The sequence below is a fragment of the Protopterus annectens genome, chromosome 2.part0, assembly GCF_019279795.1.
Source record: "Protopterus annectens isolate FY-2018-M chromosome 2.part0, PAN1.0, whole genome shotgun sequence".
Taxonomy (NCBI): Eukaryota; Metazoa; Chordata; order Ceratodontiformes; family Protopteridae; genus Protopterus; species Protopterus annectens.
The window spans coordinates 1,699,658,443-1,699,669,877 of NC_056728.1; the positions used below are offsets into that span (position 1 = coordinate 1,699,658,443).

General features: G+C 36.2%; 1 protein-coding gene across 1 annotated transcript in view; it reads left to right on the forward strand.

The window, feature by feature from the left end:
• The window catches only part of LOC122793773 (WD repeat-containing protein 49-like), a 630,038-nt gene that overhangs the window by 580,940 nt on the left and 37,663 nt on the right, over positions 1 to 11,435 (forward strand). The window contains exon 26 of the mRNA XM_044061963.1: positions 487 to 584. Coding sequence (XP_043917898.1) covers positions 487 to 584 — 98 coding nt within the window. The remainder of the gene's footprint in view (positions 1 to 486; positions 585 to 11,435) is intronic.

Here is an 11,435-nt window from a genome sequence, read left to right on the forward strand (position 1 = left end):
GGTTTTCTGTTTCTGCTATAAAAGCATTATTTGAGTCTTAAAATCTTGCATTTTAAAATTATTTTGTTAATTTCCATCAGAAATATTCCTATCTGGTACATAAGAGCTGCATAAGATTTTTAGAATCCTTGGTATGTGAATTTTCACCTTTAACTTTACATGATAAAACTTATCAGAATGAAGTACATAGGTATTCTTTTCATCAATTTACTATCACTATTGTAGAAAACACATTATCTGTGATACTTCAATACATTTTACAAATGCATTTCCAATATTCCACGTAAACAGTTCCGAACCATGTATTGTAATATTTATATTACATGCGTCAATCCCAGAATGTAGTAGTGAATGTGATACAGAAAAAGAGACTGTAAGACACTTCAGTGTATCAGGTTCACACTGCAGCCTGCTAACTACATACAAAAGAGAAACATTAAAGTCTAAAATATAATTCCAGTTATTTAATCATGTTTTTTTTTTCAGAATGCAAGTACCAACCAGGAAATTCCTGTGCCACTCTCATTAAAAGATGATGAAATTGAACAGGAGCTGAAGACACACAAAGAGAAACTAGCAAGCAGGTATTAATGCCATCTGTACAATCAGGCAGTGACTAAAGTATGTGTCTAGTATAAGCTCATAAACACTGGAAACATTTCCTATTATCTGCAAATAAACCAAATGATAGTTAAACAATCAGCACAAGGTCCACAGTGGTCTTTATTTCCTTTTAATGAATCTTGATGTCTTTCCTCCAGCCCATTTTCAGAGAAGATATAGGGATCTGCTGCAGTAGTCTATTTTAATATTCTTTATAGTAAATGAAATAATACTATGGAAGGGTAAGAATCCGGGTGAGACCTTTTTTCCAAATGTCGGAGTTTGATAGTAAGGATGAAGTTTTTGGGACAAAATGCACTGGCCATTAGGGAATAAATCACAGATGTAACTCTCAACCCCTCCAAGGTATTATTTTTATTATACAACTCAAAAACAAATGTACAGTTCCATTTTTTTATTAGATGTGAGCTGTCTAATGCCAATGACTAATTTAGACAGTCTTGAATTATCAAAACACTTTACATGCAAATTGAACAGAAACGGTTAGTACTTTAATGCTCTCATTTTTTTCTGAACAATCCAGAAAGAGCATTTATCATTCATGCTTAAATATATATATATATATATATATATATATATATATATATATATATATATATTTTTTTTTTTTTTTTTTTTTCTAAATAGTCCAGATTTTTTGTATTTTTCCTCTTCTTGTCTGTCAGTAGTCACAATTTTCCTTCAGTGAGGCTTGAACCCATTCATTTTCCTGGTGCACTGGTTTCTCAGGGCCTGGAGGCAGACGAGCAAAAGAGAAATTGAAGTGGCTGCTGTCTGACAGCATGAAGGTTAGTGTGTATTCAGTCTTTTTAACAAACCTCTCTGCTAAAGGCTCATCTTTCTCATGAAGTCAGAAAGGATGTCTCATCCCAGTAACCTGAGGGTATAGTTTCACTCACCACCAGACCAGGGCCATTCCTAAGGACACACCCTAATTGTCAAAAGGCTGGAGAAATAGACAACATAATGCTTTCTATCCCTGAAAGCATCACTCTCGTACAATGTGTAAGAAATTTTTGATAAGTTAACACTGCATGGTAGACTGACATCCACAATACTCACACAATACTGCCACAATGACTTATGCATGCTGTAGTGTAAGAACCAATATATCTGCTTTACTTACCCACAGCTTGATAGGTATGGATATTGTTGTCCTTTTGTCACATACTGGGACGTCTGTTTCCACTATCTGAAAGTCATTCATCAGTCTGAGCTGCCTCCCAACAACTAATCTGCTATCAGCCATTCACTCCAACCCTCGGAAGCCAATCAGGTGGGTTAATACTCAAACTCAAGGTCAGCTGTGTCACAGTCAGGATGTCATCTCTCTGCACCGTGGGGCTGCCTCTAATACTAAAAGTGTTAGAAAACTAAGATGGCTACTCATGTTGTTTGCTTTATCAAATACCCAGCGTTTGCATTACTTCTGTTATCTTGCATTTCATGAAATGGCAGCCTAAAGTTAGTATGGAGGTGCTGAGATGACACTTCCCTATTGTCAGTCTGCTGTTGAGTTTCTTTGAATTAATTGTAGTTTCTTTCAGCTGGCTATGCTCTTAACATCTTGTTCTTCACAAAGGTTTTACTCTTTCTTGTCAATTGAGGCTACATTTTTAATGGAGTTTGTCTGGATTTGATGTCTTGTGACTTCTGTCCCAGAACTTTAATATTCTTTATACCCTTACAAATGTATGGTAAATATTTATGATGCTAGTTTACACCAGTTGCAGAATTTTTATAACTCACTGGACACAACATTTGGGGAAAAGAAATATGTATACATTTTTGTCATAGCATCAATGGCTGTTACCTCACAGCTTTTGAAATGCAGTAACATTTTATATCAGATAGCTTTCATATTAGGTCAGGCCAGTGCAATTTCTACAATCCAGCATATGCCAGACGCAAATAAAATTATATCATCTTAACACTGACGGTAATGTTAGGCACTGTATGTTAAAACTATTCTTGTCGGACATATAAGCAATTGTGTATTCACTGTACCCCTGTGTTATTCCCATTGTGATGTTTAATTTGCATCCTTCCCTTGCTTCATTTATTCCAGGACCATCTTCCCTACAAAGTGTGGAGTCATCTGCACACTATAAGCAAAAAAATGTTTTTTTGATTATTGCTGACCATATACATTTATTTGTATGTGTGTGGTTGGTGTTATGAGTATCTGCATTGTACCATCTGTGATAGTGGGACCGGTGTTAATGTGTTAAAGATGATATTGGGAGCCAGACTGTGATAAGCAAAGCAGTCTTGGGTTGGTTGCTAGCCATCCAAGTTTCATATAAAATATTGGCTGGGATTCATAGACACTTGCTTACTATGCATGGGAATAGTAATTCATAAAATCAGGACCATAGCAATGTGCAACTGAGTAGAAAGGGTTTTGATGCTGCATGCAAATGTAGCATGTAAATAAGTCCGATGTGTGTACCCCAGAGTACTGCTCTGCATGTGATTTTGCATGGTAAACTGATTCATAAATGGCTGTACTTCACAAGATTGCAGTAAAGCAGTGTAGAAAGTATGTAAGCATATGCAGCTATTAGCTGCATAAGCCACATACTAGTGGACTGTCTGAACAGAGGAAGTTGAGGAGAGCAGAGCTGCATGAACTACACTGGCTCGGTTCTACTCAGTTTTCGCTGCTCAGACAGGTACTCAGTTTTGTACTGTGTGTGTGTGTGTGTGTGTGTGTGTGTGTGTGTGTGTGTGTGTGTGTGTGTGTGTGTGTGTGTGTGTGTGTGTGTGTGTGTGTGTGTGTGTGTGTATGTGGTAGGGCACCAACATGCAGTTGATTAAATTGCTCAGGTGGCCAGTTCATTGTCATGCGTAGTAACTGTTAATTAATGCAAGTTAGTATCATGCAGTGCATGCATGATAATGTTATTAATGAGCAGAGCAAATCTTCCTATCTGTGCAGTGAGGGTTGAGCTGCAGAAACTTTATGAATCCCAACCATTATTTTCTTTGTGATTATATTCTGAGAAACTTAGGAAGAAATACAAATTTAAAATGATTAATGTAGTCACCTCATTGCATGGAGCAGTTACTGTTTTCCACTATGCAGACCATCGCTTCAAAACAGTATCATGAATTATATCAAGGTATATAGACTCTTACCTGTAATTCCCTGAAATGTTTGCCATGCACACTACTAACTTAGTTTTTGGTTACTCAGACAGTGTATTTTGAGGCCAGTTTCTGTCCTGCCTTCTCTTTAGTGAATGACCAAATACTCTACATAGGCGCAATAAAAGAGAACCCTAGTTTCTGTTACTTTCCTTGTGCTTGCTATAGCCTAACTCCTTAGAACTACTGCTTTCAAGTATGTGTGGGGTCTACCCTTTTCTAAAATCTGAAGGCTGCTGAGACAAAGTCATCAAAATAGTCTTTCATTATGTAAAACAATTATTTGGCAGGTTGGTGAACCAGATTTCAAATTAAGATTTTCCGGTAGGATTCTTCCCTGAAGTGCACATGATACATTAGCAGCAACAAAAATGTGCCGCAAATCTTGACTAGGATATAACAGTACAAGGGTTCACATCCTATATGAAATCCAGTGTAAATAAAAATGAGTATTTGTATCTCTTTCTCTCTAAAGGAAGACAAAGAATCAACACAACAGACAAATTAGTAAATATGGAATGTAAGAGGCACTGTGCACTACTTGAGAGATTAGAAATAGCAGTACAATCTACATAGGGGTATATACAGAAATCCACTTCATGGCTAGGAGAAACGTAAGAACATGACAGAAAATGTCCTTTGGATGTCAGAGAAGAGGGAGGTATTGTTGATGGAGAACTTAAACTGACAAGATATTGACTGGAGTACTTCTGACTACAACTACACTAAACAACAGGATCATTTCTGATGTTCTAGAAGATTTGCTATTAGAAGCTTTTCAGTAAATAGTAGTTTTTAAGCATAAGATTCTCAAATGTAAAGGGAGAGAAGATCTCAGATATGGAAATGGGCAGCCATTTGTTTCTTAGATTGCTATTTTTCTGATTCCTGCCAAACTTCCATTTCCTTCTTCCAAGTTGTGATCCATTCATTACTTGTATCACTTCCCCACTTGGTGGCCATTCTTGGGGGTGAAAGCTAATCTGAGGAGCCATCATCCTGATTGCCATAGTATGTTTATTTTCCTGGGACTTAAAAATCCCACTTGTGAGACTTGACATGCACAGAAATCCCAAAGTGTTGCTCTATTGTCCAGGGGCTGTTCATGTACTTGGGCTAAATTACATGTACTACATGAACAGACAGCATAGAGAACACATACATCTCAGTTCTTACTTCTGCATGCTGAAGCACCCACTTCAGCTGTGTCTCTGTTATACATTGAGTCAGGGTGCCACCTTTTACCAGGATAGGCAAGCCTACAGCATCTCCTCACTCACTCCCTTGGCAGATATTCCATCTCCTGGACAACAAACTAATCAGTCTTGTGTTGTCTGGATCATAGTCAGGGTTTCATCCCCCTATATGCTCACCATAGAGCCAGGAGGTGTGCAGCCATTTGTGAACCAGAAATCACCACCATGCGGATCACCATCAGTATAGCTATGGGGCAGATCCAATCAAAAATAAGGATTCTAGAATTCTGAAGAACAGCCATTACAAAATGCACCACAGATTAATTTATTCTCTAACAAAAATGTATACTGGTGATGTGGAAGAGCAGTGCAAGCATAGCAAAACTGCTATCATTAAAATTATGCAAATCAAAAAAGTGGGAATGGGGGAGGCAGTGGTTCTCAAACAAGCTGACACTAAGATTAGAAGAAAAAATAAAACCTAAACTGATAATAAGCTAGCCAGTTATGTTAGAAAAGAAAACAATTTTGTATATAAACAAGGGACAAAGAAAACAAACTGATAAGAAGTGTAGTTTAACTAAAAGAACTGGAATGTTGCAGAGCAGGATAGTGAAATGCAAGGTTACAGAATTAGTATTTCTGCTCAGTATCTATGAGAGAAAAAGAGAAAGGAAAGGAAGTTTATCAGATCCACTCATTACCATTGTCTAGAATAAGAGAGTTGGCCTTATTCCCTTCACAGAAGAAAAAGTCTAGAATGAAATTAAAAAAACAAAGTGCACAGAGCAATGGGGCTTGATGAAAATTCACACAATTCAAGCAGAAGAATAGAAAAAAATTCATATCCCCACCACCAGTCAAAAATACATAATATAAGGAGGATAATTTTCTTGAAGACTAAAATGAGATATGATTCCCCTTTGCAAAACTGGGTGCAAGACCAATGCTAGAATTGTATTGATCTGTCAGTTTGACCTAGGTTGTAGGTAAAATTATGGAATCACTGCTATAGGAAAGGATTTTAGAATTTGTAGAAGCCAATGCAGCAATGGTGATATGACTTCAAAACAGGAAGACTATCTTCCTTAACTCTAATAGCAACATGTGACCGAGTAACCAGTATACTAATTCAGAAAGAGGCTGTGGAGGATTCCAAGAAGGCTGCACTCTAAAGAGTAAGTTGTTGTAAGTTGTCAGTGTGAAACAGAAAAGATAAGTAAAACAGATACTAAAAACTAACAATCTGGGTAAAATTCAGTTACTGGCTACTCACTATACTACCTGGAAATCAGCAAAGAAGAAATCTAGAGAAAATAAGAGAAAATCAACTAGAAAATGAGAAGAAAAAACTCTGCTAAGGAAGAGTCTTGCAACTTGTTCAGCAAAAAGCAATTTATGTTTCAGTTTCATTACAGGAATTGGCTTCTAGTAATTTAGAGGAAAAAATACATTAAATGCATACAGAGGTATTTAAAATAAGTCAGAAACTGGAGGACTATATAATGTTGAATGACAAAATACTTGAAAGATTGAAAGAATTTTACATAGCTATTCAGATGAGCTGATAAAATGTCAGAAATCAGAGACTGAAATTCAGAAAATAGAGTTAGAAGACAAAGCACACAGGGAAAACTGAGATTTTCTGCTATACCAGAGAAACTAGAAGGAATAGACAGCATTAATTTTATCAAATTACTCATAAGCAAATGGACTGGTATTTTGAAGCATGATTATTTTATTGAAAGGGCATACCATACTGTGTGCATGCTTTAAATCTAGCTATGAGAAAGAAGAACTGTAATAGTAAAGATGTAGTTATACAAGAAACAATTTTGCTCCTGGAAAATTTTTGGGAAAAGGGAAAGTATTAACAACTGGGGACACCAGAATGTTTGTGGAAAACAATTATCCATAGTACACCAAGCAAGTGAGAAACAAGTTTATCCCTGCAATCAGGGTATGTTGAGGGAGAGATATGAGATTAAAGTTGTTATAGCCAGCTGTTTTTAGAATATGTTTCCCTGGAGAATCAAAGACAACTCTGGATGCAGAACAGGTTAAGGTAGAATTTAAAAAGTTTACCCAGTAAAGAGTAAGCCAGCAAGCTGAAGGGGACTTCTGCTTCTTGTTCTTCTGACAATAGCATAGCACATAGAGACAATTTGCCAGTAAAATATTTTCCTTGGTTCCAAAAGAAAATGATTGAGTTGCAGAAAAAAGCCTAGGAGATGATTAGAGAAATCAACAGTACCTTGGGCATGAACCAGTGACCAGTTTTGGGTGGTAAAGATGATGAGGAAGAAGACCAGCAGTATTTAGAACATAAGAATTAAATAGAAAACTTGTAAAGTGTCATTTCCATAAGATGCAGTTTGAACAAGAGAACTGTTCTGCTGCAAGTTAAAGTGGTTAAAATGCTTAAAGTGGTTAAAATGACTGGAAGTTTGTTGACCATGTTAAAGGGGTGGGAGGACTCTAAAGCACAATTTCCACTATGTCATCAGTGTTCAAAAGGTCAACAAGGGGAATAAAGATGTATCTGTAAGTAATAAATTTTTTTTTGTTCTTAGTAAAATGACTATAATAAATATTCTGAAGCCAACTGCATGCTATATTGAAAAGTAGCTCTGTATACTATGCAAGGTATTTTGAATGCAAGATGAGGGTGTCTTATCAGTGACTGATGTTTATGCTAGTAATATTAAAGTAAGAAAGTACTTTTTCTGGCTGTAATATATCCACGGTATATACTGAAACAAGATAAAGCCTGGATGTATGTAATATACCTCTATGATCTTGGGCTGCTGGGGGTGTACTAATCATATTATATGTGCATTAAAATATAATAATTTATCTGTTTTTATATAGGTGGAAGTATATTCAAACATTCTTAATTTGTAGCCAAGCATAGCCAAGCTTACCCTATATTTATCAAAATATTGCTGACTTTGTTCCCCAAGGAATTTTATGAGTTACGATATAGGCTTATACACATCAAGCATTCACAGGATGCCCCTGTCCTTTAGGAGCATAGGTGCCAAACCAAGGACAAATTTGTGATTATCTATCCATTGGTCCATGTTCCATTTGTATATGGTTGGGGATAAGATTTCCTTCAAATGGATGAGAAGCCTGTTCTAAAGAATCCTTGAGATACATACCTGTCTCCTACATGTCCTGTTTAGGTTCTTAGAATGGCTTTTACTGATGCTGTTTGTTATGCAGATATGCAACAAATCCAAGATTTAAGTGGGCTAAGTTGTTTCTCCCTTCAGATCAAGGCAGATTAGGGCTACCAGATTTAATGGGATACTTCATACATAGAATAGCATACATAGATTAGTACTAGGCTAACTGCCCTTGCGAGCCATTTTTTAAGCCTAGCCAATTATCCCCTGTGAGATTCAAACCCTGTACCTTGTGCTTGTAAGGCAAACACCTTAACCATTAGGCCATCCTCCCAACCCCATGCTTCAAAGCTACACATTTAAGGTTTGTATACATAATAAAAGCAGAATGTTGCAAATCAAAGTTAAAAGGCATGATGATGAAACAAGGAAAATGCAAGAAATAATGAGAGAGTAGAATGCTGAATGCAGGCCCTTAAGGAGAAAAGCAACAACCATACTGAGTGTTATAGTTATAAAGTATCAGAAAGTTTTCTATGGACTAAGTCAACAAGGGAATGGAAAAAGGAGATTTTACCAATAACAATGAAAATAGGCAAGACAGGGCTGGAATTTACAGGAAAAAAATAGGAAAGGAACCAAGGTTTTGGGAGCAAACAGCAATGGTGGGAATGGTAATAAAGTGGACTAAGGCCATTTGGAAGTTAGGACTACAGGTTCAAGACTGCTTTCCTTACTAGAGACTGATAACCGAGTATGATTCAATTTGATTATTTAATGAAGTAATTAGGAAATTCAGGACTTATATAGGCCATTTAAGAGTTTGCTTAATTATGGTCCCAGACACATAATTAATGTTTATAAACCATAAATAAAACAATAGCTTGAAGGTCCGCAACACTTTTAACAATCAAATTTGTAGTGGCAGAGTGAAGAAAGGTACCTTTTAATGCAAGTCTGACAGAAAGTAGTTTAACCAAAAAGCTGTTACTCCTTGTAGTGGTATTATGGTTGACAAATTCAATAGCCAACATAGCAGCCATTAAATCATCATTTAAGCATTTGTAAACAAGGATTAAATCACTACTCAAGAATCTACGGCCTATTAAGTAGAACAATAGATGTTCAAGTGTCTTACTGTGAGACAACTGTTTACAACCGTCACCTGCCTAGCAAACATTTTTTCTATACGTCAAGCACCTTGAGCTATGAAATGCCGAAGGTGCAGAAAGAGACACCATTTTCAGTTATAGGATGAATACAGACAAAGAAATGGGAATGAAGGGATGTTAAGTGAAAGACCAACTTTGGATGCACTATTAGTTGTGTCCCAAACAGAAGCTGCTCTTAAAAAAGGGATAATTAGTAAGGCATATAAAATATAAAATATTGCATGATAACTGTAAGGATCAATCAGTAGAGGTTAGAAAAATTGGGAATCAAGAATGAAAGGTAATATGGAAGTTATATGCATGGTTTTCAAACATGCAACAAACCCCAGAAGGTTTAAGATTTTTGCATGGAAATGACTCCATAGGTATTTATACTCCAAGCAGACTTTACAGAATTTTTCCTCTGCCAGACAGCAATTGCTGGAGGTGTGATGGGAAGGAGAAAGGGAGCATGCAATTTGGGAATACAATAAGCTGTCTAATTTTAAAACATCCATACAATAACTGTCAGGAATACTGTAAGTAAGGAAATTATTCTTTTGAGCTGGGATACAAGATCTGAATTGCCTAGACATAGTAAGCCCTTGCTAAATTTATTGCTATTGTCTGTCTAAAAATCAATCACAAGTAAGTGGAAATAAAAATCTAAACCAACAGTAACTGCAGTACTGAATAATGTAAAAGAGATAAAGGAAATAGAGGTGGAATCTTAAGAAAATGGAAGGAGCAGATTACATACTAATAAATGGAATTTGTGGAAACAGTACATACAAACAAATATTCAGAAGGAAGATAGAAGTTTAAGTGAAGGCACGACCTGGGCAATTTATGCAATACAGGAGTGAATGATAATTATTAAAAAAGAAAACATATATGTATAATGCTGGAAGCTAATGAAAATGTTTACAATGGTTTGTTTCTTTCTTTTTATAACTGTATGTGTATGTGTATCCCTATTATTTTTAAAATTATGTGAACTTAATAAAAGTATTAAAAAAGGAAAGGACTGAGGACATGGCTTACTTAGAGTTTAGCATGGGATCTGACATTGCATTACATAACAGATTACTAATATGGAAGACTGGCAATGTCATCAGAAAAAAAAAAAAACAATGTATTATCCCTTTATTCTGTCAGTTGGTAGCATCCCATATTCAGTAGTTATGGACTATGAAAGGACACAGATCATACCGAAACAGTGCAGAGTATGGGACAAAAAGGGTGCACAGTCAGTGCCAAGAGCTATAGAAAGAGAATCTGGAAGAATATCTTTTATATATATATATATATATATATATATATATATATATATATATATATATATACAAGAAGAAAAAAGGCAGATTGCTGACATAAAAACTTTACAGAGCCTAAAGGATATCAACAACCTATGACAGCATCTGCCAGGAGATTGCTGTTTGGCCATCTGTGACACTTCTGTTCTCCTCCCCTTTGTCAGAGTAGGCCACACACAAAGGAGGTAGTACCAGCAGCCGAAGATGAGCAGCAGATGTTCAGCTTGGAGGTACAGACAGGTGTCCAAAAAAATCAAAACTAGCCTAAGAAAAGTGATGTGACAGACTTCCACAATGGCTGCACATTGAGAAACAGCTTAATACTAGCTTTCCCAGTGTGAAAACAGAAAATCTGCAGAGAAGACCAGTAGACTTGTGTTTATGGGTAAATTTCAGTAACTACCTAGCAAGTGTACTGCCTGGATGCCAGGAAAACAGAAATACAGATGACCTGAAAAAAAACTAAGCTACAAAAAGTGAGACAGAAACACTGACTGGGGGAATTTCTGTAGCTGTTCAGCAAAAAGTAATGCAACCTTTAGACATGACTTCCAATAACCTACAGGAAGATATAAGACAACTGCACACAGACCTGGTTAAAATAAACAAAACACTGACGGAGTATATGAACACAAACAACAAAAGTTTGGAAAAAAATTGAAAAAGCTTTAACAGATATTCTGATGAGATGGTAAAGCTGAAAAACTCAGAAGCTGAAATGAAGAAAAGGCTGGCTGAATATAAGACTGCTCAGGCAGAGATGTTTAAAAAAATCAGAGAATTAGAGGACAGAGCACACAGGGAACATTTTAAATTTTCAGCTGTACCAGAGAGGCTGGAAGGAACAGACTGCATTAATTTTATGAA